Below are 21,016 nucleotides of genomic sequence, written 5' to 3' on the forward strand. Positions count from 1 at the left end.
TTTTTTTTGGTTTTTCGAGACAGGGTTTCTCTGTATAGCTCTGGCTGTCCTGGAACTCACTTGGTAGACCAGGCTGGCCTCGAACTCAGAAATCCCCCTGCCTCTGCCTCCCGAGTGCTGGGATTAAAGGCCTGCGCCACCAGGCCCGGCAGTACTTGCATTCTTGAAGAGACCTGGAGTTGGTTCCCAGCACCCACACAGCTGTGCTGTAATTACAACTCCAAAGGACCTGGTGCTTCAGGCCTCCTGCACACATAGCACTCACGTATACAAACAATTAAAAATAAATCTTTTAAAAAGACAACATGCTCTAATTTCCATGACATTTCCTCATTGAAACTACTTTAAATGTGCATGCTGTCCCGGGAGTGCTGTGCTCATTATGTATGAATCCTATGCTCAATCCTTAGTGCAAATACAAAAGAGAATTTGGCTTAATTCCAAATATTTGTTTTTTGTTTGTTTGTTTGTCTGTCTGTTTGGTTTTTTGAGACAAGGTTTCTCTGTGTAGCCTTGGCTGTCCTGGAACTCAGAGCTCTGCCCCTCTTCTGCCTCCTGAGTGGGGGGATTAAAGGCATGCGCCATCACCGCTCAGCTTGTCTTTTTTTTTTTTTTAAAGATTTATTTATTTGTTATTATAAGTACACTGTGGCTATTTTCAGACACACCAGAAGAGGGTGTCAGGTCTCATTATGGATGGTTGTGAGCCACCATGTGGTTGCTGGGATTTGAACTCAGGACCTTTGGAAGAGCAGTCAGTGCCCTTACCCACTGAGCTATCTCACCAGCCCGTCATTTATTTTTGAAGTACTGGAAATGAAACCTGGGGCTTTGGACATGCTAAACATTCTATCACTGACCCTGGCTCTTCTTTTTATATCATTATAACTTATTTGTAGCTTAACTCTAATATCACTATTACAAGTGCAATAAATGATCTTAATAACTTAAACTGTGTTCTGACTTAAACTTTATGATTTATCATATGGTCAGTTTGGGCAAGTGATCGACACACATTTGAAAAAAATGTAATTTAAGAGCACAGTATTCTGTATCTTATATATAGCATTATATTACATAATTATATCTATATAATATGTATATATTCCATAATGCTTATATATAGCATTATATTACATATTATATGCTATAATAACTAAATATAATATAATGCTATATATAAGATATAGAATATATTTATATAGAATATATACATTTATATAGAATATAAATGTATTCTATAAAAATTTTGAATTACATTTGTCTTTTGGTTTTTCTTGTTTTGTTTTGTTTTTTTTTCGAGACAGGGTCTCCCTGTGTAGTCCTGGCTGTCCTGGAACTTACTTTGTAGACAAGACTGGCCTCCTCAAACTCAGAAATCCACCTGCCTCTGCCTCCCAAGTGCTGGGATTAAAGGCGTGTGCCAGCACCACCCAGCTTTGAATTACATTTGTATGGTATACAATTTGCATGGTATAATTTGTTTGGTATATATACTATAATTTATATGGTAATGATTTTTAAAATTTCTACATCCTTACTGATCTTTTTAATCTCTCTGTTCTATCACTGATGAAAAAAGATGTTAAAAACATCCCACTATTGTGACCGGAGAGGTGGCTCAGCAGTTAAGAGCATTTGCTGCTCTTGCAAAGGACCTGGATCTGGCTCTCAGCACTCACATGCTGGCTTACAACTATCTTTAATTCCAGTTCCATGGGGCCTGATATCCTCTTCTGGCTTCCTCCAATACCAAGCATATATGTGGTACACATATGTACACTTAGGCAAAACATTCACACCCATAAAAAAATAAATAAGCCAGGCCTGGTGGCACAGGCCTTTAGGCCTTTAATCCCAGCACTTGGGAGGCAGAGGCAGGCGGATTTCTGAGTTCAAGGCCAGCCTGGTCTACCAAGTAAGTTCCAGGACAGCCAGGGCTATACAGAGAAACCCTGTCTCGAAAAACCAATAAACCAATAAACCAATAAATAAATAAATAAATAAATAAATAAATAAATAAATAAATTTGAAGTCTATGTCCCACTATCACCAGGCAAGGCAGTGTATACCTTTAATCTTAGCACTAAGGAGTCAGAGACAGGCAGAGAGAGAGAGAGAGAGAGAGAGAGAGAGAGAGAGAGAGAGAGAGAGAGAGAGAGAGAGAGGAGTTTCAGGCCAGCCAGGGCTACATAGTAAGACCGTGTCATACACACAAAATAGTTCCAATATGACTAAAGGCCTTTTGTTTTGTGTTTTTGTTTGTCTTTGAAACAGTATATTATATAGCCTAGGCTAGCCTCAAACTCACTATGTACTGAAGATGACCCTGAACTTCTGACACTCTTCCTAAGTGCTAGGATTGCAAGTGTGTGCCACCATTCCTAATTTTATTCAATGTTGTGCACTGAACCCAAGGATTCATGCATGCTAAATGAGCTCTCTACCAATTGAGCTACATTTCTACCCCTGATTTGTATAGTCTGAAGCTGTGAGTTACATGCAGTTCTATGTAGGATGACTATCTCCTGGGTGCATGTGCATGTAAGTATATATATATATATAATATACATATATATAATTATATATAAAACATTATATATGTATAAATAAAATGGTTTTAGAGCTTTATTGTAGAAAGGAAGAGAGAAAGAGAGAAGGTAAAAGAGAGAGGCTAGCCCATGGCCGTGTGGAGACAGGGAGGAAAGGAAGGGGAGAAGGAGAACTAGAGATGAGAGTAAGAAAGGTGAGAGCTTAAGAAAGAGAGGAGGGGCCAAGCAGCCCCTTTTATAGTATTTCTTTTCTTTTTTTAAAATTTTTATATTATTACAAAATAATCCTCTTCATGTCTCGTAAAGTGGGGGTTTGGGGGTTTTGGGGTTTTGTTTGTTATGTTTTTAGATTTAAAGTCATCTGACAGTAATAAACTACATTAACTCATCAAACTATTATTTGCATGACACACTCCTCCCTCCCTCCCTTCCTTCTGCTTTTTGAGTTTAAGAGACAGGCTCTCATATAGTATAAACTATCCTCAAACTCACACTAAGTAGCCAAAGATCATGACAGACTCCCTATCCTCCTCCCTCCTCTTCCTATGTGCTAGGACTACAGTAGGTGTGTGCCACCATGCCTGGGTTTATGAATGCCAGAGATTAAACCTAGGGACTTGGGCTTTGTACATGTAAGCATGCATTCTACTAACTGAGCTACATCTCGAGACCAAATTCTCTCCATCTTTTCTTAGGTTTGAGATGTGCTTTCTTCTCAGGTGATCTTGGTGGTGGGGAGATGAGTGATTGTCTGGTTTGGGTTTTTTCGTGGTGCTAAGGATGAAACAGGATAGATACATGTTCTACCATTAAGATCCATGCAAGATTTCCCTAGCTCTGAGATACACTTCTTTAAAAAGAACATACAATTATTTTTCTGTGTTTGTTTTGAGTTTGGTTTGGCTCTGAACCTATGTGATGGAGTCTTAATATAGAAAAGGCTGGCCTCAAATTCATTACGTAGCCAAGATGCCCTTGAATTTCTGACCATGGTGCCACTATCTTCCCAATGTTGTGATTACAGACTCTGGTCTCACTTTTCTGCTTCGCTTTGCTTTTTTGAGAGAGGATTTCTGGTATTCCATGCTGACAGCCAAGCATGACCTCTGACTTCTGGTGATCTTCTCACTGCCACCTCTTGAGTTACAGACATGCAGTACCACACCAGGTTTATGAGATATTTGGAACTGAGGCCAGAGTTTCATGTATCTGAGGCAATTATTCTACCAACTGAGCTACATCACCAACCCTAGTCACACTATTTTATTTAATTTCATTATTTTTATGTGTATGGTGTGTGTATGTGTGTTTGTCTGTCTGTCTGTCTTTTTGTATGTCTGTACTTGCATGTTAGTGTCAGAGAAGGCCAGATGAGGGTTATTAGATCCCCTGTAGCCGGGTTTACAGGCAGTTGAATGCTACTTGACCAGAATGCTAACAATATTCAAACTTGGGTCCCCTGTAAGAACAGTCAGTGCTTTTAACCACTAAGCCACCTCTCCAGTCCCTGAATCTCACTTTGTGAACTTTGCTCTTGAGTTCTGATTATCTTGGTACTTTCCAAGGCCTTTAAACAAACAATTTAGTATTTATTCTTCTTTCTTTTTGTCCTTGCCAACTTAGCTGGCCCACTACTATAAGCTAACTTACCAGTCCATCAGAATCAGAAAGGAAATGCATAGTTAGCTTTTAGTGTGGTGGCTCAGAACTATCTATTCCTACCACCTCCAAACTACATGTAAAAATGTGCTTTGTTATACTGTAGAGTGGGTGAAGGATGTAGTGGAAAGGCGCGCGCACATATGAACTTATATTTCAAATAGCCTGCTTTTGAAATTTCTTGATGCTTCAGACAGTTTAGAAAGGCCCCAAATGAGAAAAACATTGTAACATTTCTTAAAAGGTCTACCAGCAAATGGCTGGCTTCCCCAGTTACCTAGCACTATGTGGCAGTTTAATTACACATCAAACTGGAATAAAGAAGCACATATTGAATGTAATCTGCCTTTATGTTGTATATCAATTTGAGTGACCATAAATTTTCCCCTAAGACCTACTTTAGTAACATTCTACATATACAACAAACTACGGTTTTTGCTTTCATTAATTTCAAAGATACTTTCTAGTTTCCCTTCTGATTTCTTCTTTGGTTCATGGATTATTTCATTTCCAAAGATTTGAGGGATTTTCCACGTATCTTCCTGATGTTAATTCTTTAATTCTTCTTCGGTCAGCAAAAATGTATCTCTAAGTGAAACTTCTTTTATGGATAGAACATAAAATGTTCTGGTGCAAATGTTCTGCACACACTTAAAATGCACTTAGATGTTACTGAATGGAGCATTCTAGATCAATCTGGCTGACAGCATTATTCAGAATTTCTTTATTCTTGAGGCGGAGACATAGCACTAGCTCTTGCAGAGAACCTAGGTTCAACTCAAAGCACCTCTGTGGTGGTTCATAACAATCCAGGCACACACATGATGCACATACATATATGCAGGCAAACACTCATACATAGAAATTAAGAATAGACACAGCTTTAAAAAAAAAAAAAAACACTTTCAATATTCTTGCTAATTTTTCACTTGTTCTATCAACTGTTAACAGGAACACTGTCTCCAACGCTAATTTGAGACTAGATTTCTTTATATGAGTCTTTTTTTTTTCTTTTAAATGTGGGGGTGGGGAGGTGCACACCATAGCACACATTTGGAGGTCACAGGAAAACTTTCAGGAATCAGCTGTCATCTTCCACCTGACTGAGGCAGGGGTCTCTTTTTGTTCGTGCTGCTATGCTGTATACGCCAGGTTAGCTGACCCATCAGGTCCCAGGAGTGTCTCCTGTCTCTATGCCTTATTTAACTATCAAAGTGCTGGGATTAAAGATACATGTACCCCATCTGGCTTTTTACATGGTTTCCAGAGATTGGAATCAAGTCATCAAGCTTGCAATGCTAGCATCTGTACCCACTGAGCTGTCTCCCCTGCCTGGGCTATCAGTCTTTACCTACTAGGGTTTAAAGTCATAATTAGTACAGAGAGAGCTGCAACCACTCTTCCTGAGAAACCCATCCTGTCACTCTGATGTGAACTTTGTCATTTATGATAATATTCTTTGCTCTGGAGTCTGTTTGTTTATTTAAAAAGTATAAGCATAAGTACCTGGACTGGAAAGATGACTAAATCATTAAGAACACTGACTTCCAGAGGACTCAGGTTCAATTTACATCACCTACATTATAGCTAACAACTGTCTATAAGTCCTGTTCCAGAGGATCCAATGGCCTCTTCTGGCCTCTGTGGAAGCTGTGCATATGTGATACATAAGACATACATGTGGCAGGCAAGACACCCATAAACATAAAATAAATGCATCGCAAACATTCAAGTGCATATAAACCTAGCACATGGGAATCAGCAGTGAGATGACCAGGAATTTAAAATCATCCCCAGCTAGAGAGGCCAGCTTGAGCTATATAAGATCCTGTCTCAAAAGAAAAGGGAAGTAAAGGGGGCAGGGAGAAAGGAAAGACAGTGACTGATAGGCAAGTACTATAAAGCCAGTGTCTGTGTCTTACTTTCTATCCCTGAAACCTAGTAAGAACAAACTGGTAAGTACAAGTGCCTCTAAAGGCAGAAGAGAGAAAGCAGGGCCTGGGATGAGAATGCAGACATGGAGGTGGGCACCAGGAGTCAGTGATGAAAAGGTGTACCAGTTTTGAAAAGAAAAAAAATAAGCATAAAGGTAATTCTGGCTTATTTTTTTAGACAAGTTTCAATATGCACCCCTGGCTGACCTACAGCTCCCATGTAGAACAGAGATCTACTTGTTTCTGCCTCCTGAGTGCTTGGAGGAAAGGTATGTGCCACCACACCTGGCAGATCAAAGGTGATTTTAAGAATGGGATATGAGCCAGAAGTGGTGATGCACACCTTTAGTCACAGCACTCGGGGGGCAGAGGTCAGTGGACCTCTTGAGTTCTAGGCCACCCAAGACTATACAGAAAAACCCTGCCTTGGAAAAAAAAAAAAAAAAAAAAAGAGTGGGCTATGAGCCATGGAAGGGATAAGGTTCCCTGGATGATAAAGCAGAAGCACTTAACTGAGTATAAAGTGGTGATGGATGGTTTTCTGGATAAGGTGAAAATCTAAAGTTTGTTTCTCATAAATAGAGCCAAGCACACACACACACAAGGAAGAAGAATGGCTTTCTAGGAAACAACAGCATGAGCAAAGATGGTTAGACAACAGAAATGTGGTACAGTAACACTGACAGCTTACCACGCTTCCAAACACACCTGAGGCCCCCTTCACACTGGCCCTGGGGCAGTGGACTCTTATGTAGATGTCAAACATACACACCCAACAACAACTGACTTGTGTGCTTAAGAAAAGGAAGGCAGGAAAGAAGGAAGGCAAGAGAAAAGGGGATCAGAAAGAAACTCAGTGGGAGCTTTCCCTGCTCCTCCAAGGATTTGGATTTTAAGCCTGAGATTAGCAGCAAACATAGGTGCCAAGCATCACAGTGACAAATTCAGATTCACATTTTAGAAAAATGTTCCCAACTGCAGAGTAAAAAGTAAATGAGCAGGACTGAACCAGGAAAAACTTAACAAGAAAGGTGTGTGTGGCAGTAATCCAAGAGACGGGATGATTACTCAACAAAGAGAGTTTTTATATTTTTGTTCTTTTGCCATTTTGAGATAAGAGTCTCATATAGCCCAGGCCTAGGCAGGCCTCACCATGGCAATCCCCTGCAGTGCCTCTGGGATCACAGTGAGAGTCCACGCCTAGCTTGTTTTTACTAGTTTTAAGAACTAGTTTCGCAGGGCAGTGGTGGTACAAGCCTTTAATCCCAGCATTTGGGAGGCAGAGGCAGGTGGATTTCTGAGTTCGAGGCCAGCCTGGTCTACAGAGTGAGTTCCAGGACAGCCAGAGTTATGCAGAGAAACCCCATCTCAAAAAAACCAAAAAAAAAAAAAAAAAAAGTTTCATGGGGACTGGAGAGATGGTGCAGAGGTTAAAAGGTCCTGAGTTCAATTCTCAGCAACCACATGGTGGCTAACAACCATCTATAACAGGATCTGATGCCCTCTTCCAGTATTTGAAGACAGTTATGGTGTACTCATATAAATAAGTAAATCTTTAAAGAAAAAAAAAAATTAGTTTCATGAGACGGGTGGTGGTGGTGTACACCTTTAATCCCAGCAATTGGGAGGCAGAGGCAGGCAGATCTTTGAGTTTGAGGCCAGCCTGGTCTACAGAAGGAAGTTCCAGGACATCCAGGGCTACACAGAAAATCCCTGTTTCAAAATACAAAAACAAAAGAGGGAACTAATTTTATGGCTTCAACAAACTTCAGTGGGCTTTCTAAGAAACCAATGTCACAGCAAGCATTTAAAAAACCAGTTACATGCCACTCAGCATACAGCAATTCATGAACTGAGAGCTGCTTAAAACTTGCAAATAAAAAAATAATGTCTATAGAAGCCTCCGTTTGGTCTCCAGAACCCACAGAAAGCTGGTGGCATCGGAATCTCAGCACTCCTAACAGGACAATTACCCTGAGGCTTCTTTGCCAGCCAGGCTGGAGAGCGAACCTCAACAATGGAAGAACACTAACTCCTGAAAGTTGTACTCACACAAGCACACACACATACATATGCACATGCACACACAAGCATATATATACACATGCATACACACACATACACACAAACATAAACATGGTTTCTGTGTCTCTCTCTCTCTCAAGATCCTAACCTGGATCATTTTCCCTATAATTCTATGAAAGGGCTATTCCTATCTAAAAAGAGATCCTTTTCAATGTCTGTACCAAACAGAATTCAGGCTTTGGTATCCATGACTATAAACTACTCTCAGTGTCAGAAAAGAAAGCACATACTTACTTCATGAAATACTGCTCCAGAATATGGAGACACTCCCAGATCCAACAGTGCAAGGCCTTCAACCACTGAAAGGGAAGAAAGACAAGTTCACTTGGACTTTAGAGACATCAGCAAATGGTCATAAAGTGTTAGATATTTCTAGGATCAAGAAATGCCTGAATTTATCTAATTCCTTTACCTCAGGTCAAGCAAATAGCTGAAGGTCTTCATTTGAAAAAAATTTCAAGAAATTTTCAAAGCCCCCCTTTCTTTCTCTCTCTCTCTCTCTCTCTCTCTCTCTCTCTCTCTCTCTCTCTCTCTCTCTCNCNCACACACACACACACACACACACACACACACACACACTTTTCAACAACGGACAATTCTTCCATACAAAGCAGTCCTTTCCATCATGGGCAGTGCTCATTATGAGAAAGTGTTATACAGAACTGTAAACTTCTGAATTTGGAGAAATAGCATGGCAATTAAGAAGTGCATACTACTCTTGTCATCTCAAAAGATGACACTTTTGTTTGTTTGCTTTGTGAGATCTTTAGCTGACCTGCTAAAGAGCTCAGTCTGGCCTCAAATTTCCTATTCAGCCAACAATCACCTTAAACTATGTAATGCTCATGCCTCCACCTCCCAAGCACTAGGATTACAGGCACGCACCACCATGACCAGCTTAAAATATTTGTTTTTGTTTTGTTTTGTTCTGTTTGGTGGTGGTGGTTTGCAGGGGTGGTTGAGGGGTTTTTGGTTTGGTTTGGTGCTATGGACTGAACTTGAAAACTTGTACACACTAAGAAAATACTCCACTGTTGAGCTATACTACCTAAATAAAATGATAATGTTTGGGTTTATACAAAGTCTCACTATGTAGCTTTAGCTGGCTCACAGCTCTATATATAGAATAGACCAGGCTGGCCTTGAACTCAACAGAGATCCACTTGTCTCTGCTTTCCCAACTATGGGGTAAAAGGTCAGTGCTGTCATGCCTGCCCCTAATTGATAAATCTTTAGGTAGATTCTCTTAGGAAATAACTGATCAAGTCCCTGAGAAAATATTCAGTACAACCCTCAGAGAAATAATTTTTTTCTTTATTTTCTTTGTATGAGTGTTTTGCTTGTGTGTAGGTCTGTGTACCACACATGTGCCTGGTCCTGAGGAGGCCAGAAGGAAGCAGATCCTCTAGAACTGATGGTTGTGAGCCATTGAGTGGGTACCAGGAATATAGCCAGATCCTCTGGGAGAGCAGCCAGTGCTTTTAACTGATGAGCCATTTTCTCCAGCCCCTCTTAATAAAAACTTGAAAATAATTCCAACACTGATTAATGGAGATTTATTTAAATACATATGAATCTACTGATATACTAATATATGTTTGGCCCAGGGAATGGCACTATTAGGAGGTGTAGCCTTGTTGGAATAGATGTGTCACTGTGGGCAAGGACTTTAATACCCTTCTGCTAGCTGCTTTGGAACAAGAGGTGGAACTCTCCAGCCCCACGTCTGAATGGATGCTGCCATGCTCCAGCCTAGATGATTATGGACTGAACCTCTGAACCTGTAAGCCAGCCCCAGCTAAATGCTGTCCTTATAAGAGTTGCCTTGGTCGCCGGGCGTGGTGGCGCATGCCTTTAATCCCAGCACTCGGGAGGCAGAGGCAGGCAGATTTCTGAGTTTGAGGCCAGCCTGGTCTACAAAGTGAGTTCCAGGACAGCCAGGGCTATACAGAGAAACCCTGCCTCAAAAAATCAAAAAAAAAAAAAAAAAAAAAAAGAGTTGCCTTGGTCATGGTGTCTGTTCACAGCAGTAAAGTCCTCTAAGACACTCCCCTTAAATGGACTGCTCAGTGGCAAGTGTAGGAAGGCCACATGTGATGCAGCAGCAGAGCAGCATGCAAAGCAAGTGGGAGGATCTGAGCTCAACACCAGGGAAAAAAGGGTAAAAAATGAAGAATGGAACAGGAAGTCATCACTTGGCTGACCCACAGAATGGTTTTCAAAGAAAACCATCATTAGTGGATGCTGAAGTCAGTGGGTAAAAGTATGAGAAACAAAGTATTTGCAAGGGAAAAGTAATAATTTCATCTAAACCTTTCAGTACCTGCTTTAATTAGGTGATCCATTAAAATCAATGTTAACTGTATTATCAAGTATCTCATGATTCACTGATGTGGTGATAAGAACATTGCTGTGGTCCTCATGCTACCAATGAGGAAAACAAGCAAAACCAAACCCTCTGTCTAACCACCGGAAAACATCAGAAAATCCAAACTGAAGGCAAAATAATTGCCAGGAATCTTGAAAAATTAAAGAACATGTCCCAGATTGAGAGTCACTAAGGAAACATAACCACTAAATGCAAAACAAGGTCATGGACTGAACATTAGGCCAGAAACTGGACAACCACAGGAAACAGTACAATTCTTTTTATTTTGCTTTTTTGTTTTCTGTTTTTCAAGACAGGGTTTCTCTGTGTATCCTTGGCTGTCCTGGAACTCACTCTGTAGACCAGGCTGGCCTCAACCTTGGAGATTCATATTCTTCTGCCTCCTGAGTGCTGGGACTAAAGGCATGCACCACCACCACCACCAGCAGCTCAATTCTTTTCTTTTTTCAAGATACATAAAAAGGCTTTATATTCAGGGGAGCAGGAATTTAAAGATTTATTTATTTGTTTGTTTGTTTGTTTAATGTATGTGAATATACCATTATTGTCTTCAGACATACCAGAACAGGGCATCAGATTCCATTACAGATGGTTGTAAACCACCATGTGGTTGCTGGGAATCGAACTCAGAACCTCTGGAAGAGCAGTCAGCACTCAACTGCTGAGCCATCTCTCTAGCCAGGGGAGCAGGAATTTAATCAAACAAGTCAAATTCCATGTCATCATCCAACTGCTCGGATTCCTCCTTCTTGCCTTTCTTCTCCTCTGCTGCAGTGGGGCAGAACCAGCAGCAGAAACAGCCACAACCCCACCAGCCGGCTGGCCAACACCCTGAGCAATGACATCCTCAATGTTGTTTCTACCCAGCTCACTAATGACCTTGTTGAGCCAGCCATCATCCGCCCTGATGCCCATGCTGTCTAGTATTTTCTTGATGTCTCTGGCACTAGAAGAGGAGTTGCCCCTGAGGGCAGCCAGCAGATAAGAGGCAATATAGCCCATGTGGGCTGCTGTGGACAGACCTCTGGAGTGTGACCTCAGCAGCATCGGGCTGCGAAAACTGGCTCAATTCTTATAAGATATATGCACTAACAATGCTGACAGATTGAACCCACTACATTACAGTAATATTGGGTAAAGTATAAACAGAAACTACATATTTTTGCAACTGTGTATGTATGTGTATGTATAGGTGTGTGTGTGTGTGTAAGTACCTATGGAAGCCAGAAGAGGTTGTCAGATCTCTTCAAGCTAGAATTACTGGTGTTTGGAAACAACCTGATGTAGATGCTGGGATCCAAATCCCAGAACTGAGACCAATAAGGACTCTTAACTGCTGAGCCATCTCTCCAGCACCTTTGCACCTCTTTTGAGGGTTGGCAAAATGGCTCTGGTGATGAGGTGATTGCTGCCAAGATTAATGACCTGAGTCCAATCATCAGATCCTAAATTAGAAAGAGCCCATGGAACAGCAGTTACAGACAGGTGTGAGCTGTCATGTGGATGCTGGAAATTGAACTTAGGTCCTCTGGAAGAGCAGCCAGTGCTCTCAACCAACCAGCCAACTCTTTAGCCTGTGGAAGGCAATTTTAACCAGGGTTAGCAAGACACCTCATCAGGTAAAGGCTCTTGTTGCCAAGCCAGATGACCTGAATTCAATTCTAGGAATCCACATGATAGAAGAAGAGGACCAAATCCCACCAGTTGTCTTAACTCTACAAGTGCATGTATGTGCACGCACACATTCATGCACACACAGTAAATTAATGTGTAAATGTTTACAGAGACAACTGTAACTGGTCCTTTATTCTAGTACTAGAAAGAAAAATCCCTTAAGAAGCAATGTAGAGGTTGCTCTGTAAGACAGCTATTAAACTCTCAATAACAGCTTTACTGGAAAATCAAGGAGAGGGTTCATTAGGCCACTTCACAAGACTTCCCTCGGCCTAAGCCAAAGCATCTTGCCACAGAAAGTAAAACCAATCCTTTGGTGACTTTGCTTTGCTTGATACTGTGCATCAGTCAACTTGTTTGAGTATTGTGGTGGTTTGAATGTGCTTGGCCCCATGGGAAGTGGCACTACTGGGAGGTGTGACCTTGTTAGAGAAAGTGTGTCACTGTGGGGGTGGGCTTTGATGTCTCTATATTCAAGCTCTGCCCAGTGTGGAATCAGAAATTCCTCCTGGCTGCCTGCAGAAGACAGTCTCCTCCTGGCTGCCTTCAGATAAAGATGTAGAACTCTTGGATTCTACAGCACCATGTTTGCTTGCAAACTGCCATGCTTCCTGCCATGATAATGAACTAACCCTCTGAAACTGTAAGCCATGCCCAATTAATTGTTGTCTTTTAGAAGAGTTGGTAACATGTATGAAAGCTTTCTCAGGGTCTACAGTGTGTATTTCCCATCTCAGCTAGAAGACTGTCAAAATTCTCTTCAGACTCTATTAATGATTCAGTCAAGTGTTTAAAAGAATAATCAGGCTGTGCATGGTGGCTCAAACCTGTAATCCCGTACTCGGGAGACAGAGGCAAGAATGCTAAAAGTTCTAGACTACCTGGTTTATTTATGGAATTCCAGGCCAGCTTGGGCTATAGTGAGACCAAAACTAAACTAAATCAAAACTAAACTAAACTAAACTAATAAAAAAAAAATCAGTGCACTTGGGAAGCAGAAGCATGTGGATCTCTAAGAGTTTAAGGTCAGCAGGATCTATATAATGAGTTCCGAGACACCCGGAGTTATATAGTAAGACCCTGTCTCAAAAACAAACAAACAAACAAACAAACAAAACCAAAACAAAAAATCAGAGGCATAGCAGAAAGGATGGAAGTTGAAATACTTTTATAGTCAGACAACCTGAAATCCTAACACTCAGGAGGCAGAGGCACTGGGATCTCTGAGTTCAAGGTTAGCTTGGAAAAAGAAATAACTCTTATAAACATGCAGTATCCACTTTTTCTTTTAATATGTTCTTTTATTATACTTATTTACTCTTTGTGTCTTTCTCCCCTATCTACTGACACCCCCTCCCTGGGTGTGTGTGTGTTTGTGTGTGTGTCTGTCTGTCTGTCTGTCTGTGTGTCTAAGTCAGTTCTCTCCTTCTACCTGGATCAACCTCAGGGTTGGTGGACATGGTGACAAGCATATTTACCCACTGAGACATTCTGAGGGCCCTCACTTATTCTTTCAAAGGCGCTTTCCCTTCCATTACTACCATCTTGCTGAGGAAGAGCCAGAAACTTTGTACCCATATGAGCCACAGCCATGGCCACATTCAGGCACAGAAGTACAGAAGTACACAAACACTCATGATCAATTTTGACAAAATCAACCAGATGAACTGATAAAGCTACTATGAGGTATTACCACTTAAAGAAGAATCAGGGCTCCTGTCCAACTGCCCACCTCGATAAACTCTGGACATTGGATCATGAGCAGTCATGTGTGCTGTTGCCAAAATCAAGACTAGAGCTGCCATCAGTGACACTGTATGACTGGGTCTCTACAAAGTTCTAGAGTAGGGAAGCCCCTAAGCAGCCTGCCATCCTGAAGGCCAAATGCTTCAGAGGAGCTGAGAAAAATTAAGCCTTTTCCTTGGGCAAGCCTGTGCCCTCATGGCTTGAAGCCACACAAGGAGCTTCATTAGGTACTAACAATTTTGAAAAGTAAAAGATAAGGTGATAAAACAAGAATATAAAATGAGGGTTGGAGAGACGGCTCAGCAGTTAAGAGCACTGACTGTTCTTCCGAAGGTCATGAGTTCAAATCCCAGCAACCACATGGTGGCTTACAACCATCTATAATGAGATCTGATGCCCTCTTCTGAGGTGTCTGAAGACAGCTACAGTATACTTAGATATAATAAATAAATAAATCTTTTTTAAAAAAGAATATAAAGGGTTGGTGAGATGGCTCAGTGGGTAAGAGCACCCGACTGCTCTTCCGAAGGTCCAGAGTTCAAATCCCAGCAACCACATGGTGGCTCATAACCATCCGTAACAAGATCTGACTCCCTCTTCTAGAGTGTCTGAAGACAGTTACAGTGTACTTACATATAATAAATAAATCTTTTAAAAAAATATATAAAATGAAGCAAGAATTTGTAAAGAAGGACATTATAAGACCCCCCAAATATTTAATTTTTATAATTAATATTTATATTTATATTTATAATGGATGGCTGACCCTGTTTGAAACAACAACCAAACAATTAATCAAGTTCCCAGATGCTAACAATATATAACAATGCACCAATAATACAAGGCTTGAAAACTTTTAGTTGCTTTTTTCTTTTGGAGTCAGTGTCTCAAATAGCCTCAGCTGGGTAAAATCAGTTTAACAAGAGACTGAGAGAAAAAGCAAAAACTCAGAGATCTAGTTCAGTGGTAGAACCTTTGACTAAGATGGGCAACTATCTAGGTTTAACCTCCAGCCACCCCCCCCCCGAGAGAGAGAGAGAGAGAGAGAGAGAGAGAGAGAGAGAGAGAGAGAGAGACTGCTACCCTGCTTGTGGTAGCATATTCTTGTAATCCTAGAGGCAGGCCAGGGTCATTCTTGGCGTCATAACTAATTGGAGGCCAGCCTAGGCTATAAAGACTTTGTTTTGGTTTTTTTTTTTTATGAAGATTTTATTTATTTTATGTATGTGAGCATACTGTAGCTATCTTCAGACACATCAGAAGAGAGCATCAGATCCCATTACAGATGGTTGTGAGTCACCATATGATTGCTGGGAATTGAACTCAGGACCTCTGGAAAAACAGTAAGTGCTCTTAATCATCGAGCCATCTCTCTAGCACCCAAAGACTTTGTTTTAATCAAACAACAACAATTAAATATTTTAAATTACAAAATTAAATAAAAACCCAAAGAACACATAAGCTTTAAGCTTTTTTTCATGTTTTTTTTTTTTTTAAATAACACTCATAAAGTACACCAGAGGAGCAGCACTGAATACACTTCTCTTTCTTTCTTTCCTTTCCTTTTTTTAGATCTTGTTTCAGAGCCCAGGAAAATCTTAAACTTGCAACACTTTGTCTAGGCCTCCATAAGTGGAAATTACAGATATGTATCACCACACCTAGCTGTAATATTTCTTCCTTCCCCCAGTAGATTATTATCTAATTAATATTTTGGAATAGAGGGGAGTTTGGTTGGTGGTTTTGTTGTTGCTGTTGTGTTGGGGTAGAACTCAAGGTTCCATAATCATAGGCAAGTAATCGATCACTGAACAACTGATCCAGACCTAGGGGAAGAGGGAATCTCAGTTGAACACCTGCCTCCACCAGACTGATCTGTGGCATGTCTGTAGGGATGCTTTCCTAATTGCCAATTGATGCCGGATGGCCTAGACCGCTGCAGGCCTGAGCTGTACAGGAAAGGTAACAGAACAAGCCAGGAGAAGCAAGTGAGTAACCAGCTTTCTTCTACGGTCTCTGCTTCAGTTTCTGCTTCAGGTTCCTCCCTACCTTCCCTGATGAGGTAACCTGTAAACCAAAGAAACTCTTTCCTCCTCAAGTTACTTTTGGTCAGTATCTTATCATACCACCAAAAAAGCATCCTTTCTCAAAAAATAAGGTGGAGCACAATCAAGAAGAATGTGGGTCTACACATACACACACAGAGTCTAAATAAGTAAATAAGCCCATTCTATAGTAAATCAAAGTCTATGAGGATACAGGGCCTTTATCCAAAGAGCTGGTGACTCAAAAAATCTCAAAATGTCATGTAAAACCAGAATGGATCCTACTTCACTGTTTTTAAATGCCTAGCATTAAGTTTTTAATACAACCATCTGATTGTTTGGTTTTGAGACAAGGTCTTACTCTATAGTCTATGTTGTTCTGGAACTTGCAATGTAGCCCACTCTTGCCTCTACCTCCTAATGAATCTCCTACCTCAGCCTCTAAATGCTGGGATCACTATAAGACACACTGGGTAGTGGTAGAACACACCTTTAATTCTAGCACATGGGAAGCAGAGGCTGGTGGATCTCTTAGTCTGAGGCCAGCATGGTCTACAGAGTGAGTTCCAAGACAGCCAAGACTACACAGAGAAACCCTGTCTTGAAGAACAACAACAAAACCAAAAAACAAGACACCATGCCTGGCACAATTACCTGCTTTTTCATCTATTCCAGTTATAGAATTGTCAATACAGGTGACAGATATTGTATCTTCTCTCTAAAATGAAACTAGTAACTATCCTTTGCTAACAATATCCGCATGCTGTATGCCTACCAAGTCTCTGTAGCCTAGATGCTGACTCTAAACTACAGCAATCTGAACCTCAGAATGTCACACTATTACACACCAAACACTTACTGCCCTATCCTCTCATGGTCACCTAGTCAGCTCGGCCACTGTCACACTGTTGTAGTTCCTAAACTCATGACTTTGGAACTGGTATTTTGGTTTATTGTGCTTTCACAGAGTTTTTCTCATTTAGTGTCCTGTCTCACAGATGAGAAGTCACAAAGAAATAAATGAAAGGGCCAGAGAAAGACTCAAATCCTTCCTACTACTCTAGAAATCATACACAGTGTTGCCTCATCTTTAAGTTCTTCTATCCATCTACTCTGTAAATAACAGAGTTTATGCTTCCCATATTCCTTCCATATAATTCAATATAGTAACTAACTACACACCTGTTGTATCCCTGGCACCAAGGAATTTAGGCACAAATAACAGTCCTTCGAGAAGCTCATACTGGGCTGGAGAGATGGCTCAGTGGTTAAGAGCTGACTGCTCTTCTGAAGGTCCTGAGTTCAATTCCCAGCAACCACATGGGTGTCTCACAACCACCCGTAATGAGATCTGACGCCCTTTTCTGGTGTATCTGAAGACAGCTATAGTGTCTTATTATACCTGTTTATAATAATAAATAAAATCTTTGGGCCAGAGAAAACAGGGACTGAGCAGGCAGAGCCAGAGCAAGCAGAGATCCTAAAAATTCAATTCCCAACAACCACATGAAGGCTCACAACCATCTGTACAGCTAAAGTGTACTCATATACATAAAATAAATAAATAAGTCTTTAAAAAAAAAAAAGCTCATACTACTGTAGAAAGACCAGAGATAAACAAAATTTATATAAGATGAGAAATTACTGGGGTTTTTGTTGTTGTTGCTGTTTTAAAGATATATTTATTTTTATTTTGTGGACATCAATGTTTTACCTGCATGTACGCCTGTGTGAGAATATCAGATCCCCTGGAACTAGAGTTTCAGACAGTTATGAGATGCTATGTGGATTCTGGGAATTGAACCTGGATCCTCCGGGAAAGCAGTCAGTGCTCTTAACTGCTAAGCCACAGCTCCCTTGGTTTTGTTTTTAAAAGAGTCTCACTCTGCTGGCCTTGAATTCTATAAGGAACTTAGGCTGGTTTCCAACTCACAGTCTTCCTGCCCAGGTGCTGCGAGTGCAGACTTGGGCCACCACGCCCAGTTCTGAGACAGTCTTCCCACAGGTGTCTAGGCTCTAAGAGTGTAGAGAAGGGCCTGGTGGTGCCCTGAAAAGAGGAGGCACTAAGTAGCTTCAGTTCATTTCAACATCAAATTATTCACAACGATACCAAATCCAAGTCCTACCACCTCACACAAGAGTCACCACTACGACTCACCAACACTAAACTTGGACAAATTCTTCCTTTAGCCCCGTTTTTACTATCTGTAAAATGGGGGGGGGGGTACTACCACCTACCACAAAGGATCACTGTAAGGGTTAAGTGAGGAGAAACAAATTTTAAAAGCTTTCTATACTCCTTAACATATACTAAGAGACTTTGGAAACTTTACTCCAGTGAAGCCACACCATAAGAGACAACCACCTCCCACAAGTGTTCTCCAGCCTCCACTCAAGCACATGAGTCTGCACACGCATCCACACAAGCACATGTCTGCACACGCATCCACACACAATAAATAAATACATAAATAATATTTAAAATTAGTTGATGACAGAAAGTGATATCAGAACATAGGCATTAAAATTTGAGGCTAAAGTTAGATGGGGTGGCTCACACCTACAATCCCAACACTTGAGAGGCTGACTACCATGAATCTGAGTACATGCTGGGCTAAAGAAGAGATCCTGTTTCAAAATCAAATAATAAGCAAAGTGTAAGGCTACACAAAGCAGACTTCTAGGATGTTGACGTTTTTGAGCTAGGTACTGGCTATCCATGTGTATATATATATGTACATAGGTTCTGTTTTGTTTAAAGACTTAAACTTGATCTGGACAGATGGTTCAGTGGATAAGAGCACTCAATGTGCCAACAGGAAGATCTGAATCTAAATCCCAAGCACCCATGTCAAAAAAAAAAACCACATCAGCCATAGCCAGAGATGCCTGTAACTCCAGCATCGGGAGGACTGTAGGGGTAGAGACCCGCAGAAACATCCGGGGGTGGGGGCAGCCCAATTGAAATAGCTTCAAGTTCAAGTAAACCCTGTCTCAGGGAATAAAAGGCAGAGTAATACATAAGGACACCAGACATCCTTCTTTGGCTTCTGAACACACACCACAAACACATAACACCCCCCACACACGCACACACATGTAATAGTGACTTAAAAAAAAATTAAACTGTAGCCCCAACCTAACCCACATCTTTTTTTTTTTCCTGCTCTCAATATTTCACAACCTCGGGTATTTCTTGATCCTTTGTAACCTGAAACTCCTCTTTTTTTCTGATCTTTCCCCAAATCTGGTCCTTCATTCATCCATTCTGGAAAAGGGAAGGCAGTTTACTCAGGGTCAGACACTAAGGAAATGACTATAAAAACTTGTTCGTCTCCTCTACTGACCTGTGGCTCCTTCAGCCCAGTCTCTGTGTCTTGTTGGAGGCGAGGCGATGGTATGTAATGGGGTTTGGTGAAATATATATATATATATATATATATATATATATATATATATATATATATATATATACACACACATATATATTTAAAAAGCAAACTAAGAAAAACTTCACGACGAGTCCTAGATTGGGCATAGGTGACTTAAGTACATAGCTAGCTACTTTTCTTACAAAGGCACTGGTTCCCTCGGTCCCGGTCACTGGCTCGGCTATCTGCTACTCAGTGGAACACCCCCTGCAATCTCACTGTCAAAAGCTAATACCTCACAAGTCCCAATGCACACATCACCCTCGGATATCCATCCTTCCGCGGATCCCGCCGCCTGACTCCGGATACTGAGACACGCCCCCTCGGATACCCATCCCTAGGGTAGTGGGGCTCACACTCCACATCCCCTCCACACCCCATCCTCCACACCAAAGCTCCGCCCTCAGCTCGCAAAGAACCCCCAGACGCGAGTCAGTCTCCACAGAACCGCGCGCTTGTGTCCACCTCCTCCACCTCCAATTCAATTCACTGAGGCTGGCAGAGCGCCGACCGCCCTACTCTAGTCAGTGGCCTCACCTCTCTTCCAAGAGCTCAGTGGGGACACCACCTCCACCCTCTCGGAAATGAACTCAGCCAAACTGGAGCGAAACAAGGCCGCCCTCACGGTCACGGCCACCACAAGCACCAGGGCCAAGGGAGCCGCCATGATAACTGAGGCGGGCGCGCAGGCAATGCGGAAGAGCCTCAAGACTTGCGCGCCACACTGTAGTACCTCCGTGGAGCGAGTGCCGTGGCTGCTGCTGGAGCACTCGGACTTTGAGACTACCATTCCCAGAAAGCCCTGCGGCGGGACGACGGAAAGTGGGATGTATCAAACTGTTTGCAAAGGTTTGGACTACGCCTCTGCTCAAGCAAGAGAAGTGAAGAAATATTGTACCTATTTTACTGAGATCGTGAGCAAACTTTAAAGAAATAATTTCACTCGTGTGAATATTTTAATGTTAAAATGTTTACCTTTATATTTTTACAAAGTGCGACACCTGTATTTATTGAACGCCAACCATCCTCAAGGCACTATATTGTGTGGTGAGGAAACACTATGGAGTGGTTAATTATTAGCTTTGCGACCTTCAGCAAGTTATTTAACCGAGGGAAGTCAGAGCAGGAACTCTAGGCAGGAGCTTGAAGCTAAAACCGCGGAAGAACCGTGCTTTTACAGACTTTCTCTTCTGCTCCTGCTCAACCAGCTTTCGTGCACAACACCAGCACACCTGCCCGGGCCTACTCACATCAATCAATTTTTCAAAATCAAGACAATTTCTCACAGACCAATCTGATGGAGGCAATTTTTCACCTATTTCCCCGTCCCAAGTGACCTAGGTTGTGTTAAGTTGAGAATAATAACCAGGACATGTACTGCGGCAAATACTGTGTAAGGATGCACTTTTGCTTTCCTCAGTTCAGGTTGGTAGCTTGAAATCCCTCCATGTGGGAGTGTGTACAGCTCAGAGATAAACAAATATAATAAGTCAGGGGTTTG

General features: G+C 41.5%; 1 protein-coding gene and 1 pseudogene across 1 annotated transcript in view; both read right to left on the bottom strand.

Annotated features, from left to right (window-relative positions):
- The window catches only part of Pigu (phosphatidylinositol glycan anchor biosynthesis class U), an 82,380-nt gene extending 62,025 nt beyond the window's left edge, over positions 1–20,355 (bottom strand). Inside the window, exons 1-2 of the mRNA XM_021192865.1 lie at positions 20,053–20,355; positions 8,465–8,529 (exon numbers count right to left, since the gene is read on the bottom strand). Coding sequence (XP_021048524.1) covers positions 8,465–8,529; positions 20,053–20,305 — 318 coding nt within the window. The 5' untranslated portion in view covers positions 20,306–20,355. The remainder of the gene's footprint in view (positions 1–8,464; positions 8,530–20,052) is intronic.
- LOC110318107 lies at positions 11,314–11,621 on the bottom strand (annotated as a pseudogene).
- Positions 20,356–21,016: the final 661 nt, after the last annotated feature.

This window comes from Mus pahari, chromosome 3, assembly GCF_900095145.1.
Source record: "Mus pahari chromosome 3, PAHARI_EIJ_v1.1, whole genome shotgun sequence".
NCBI classification, from domain to species: domain Eukaryota; kingdom Metazoa; phylum Chordata; class Mammalia; order Rodentia; family Muridae; genus Mus; species Mus pahari.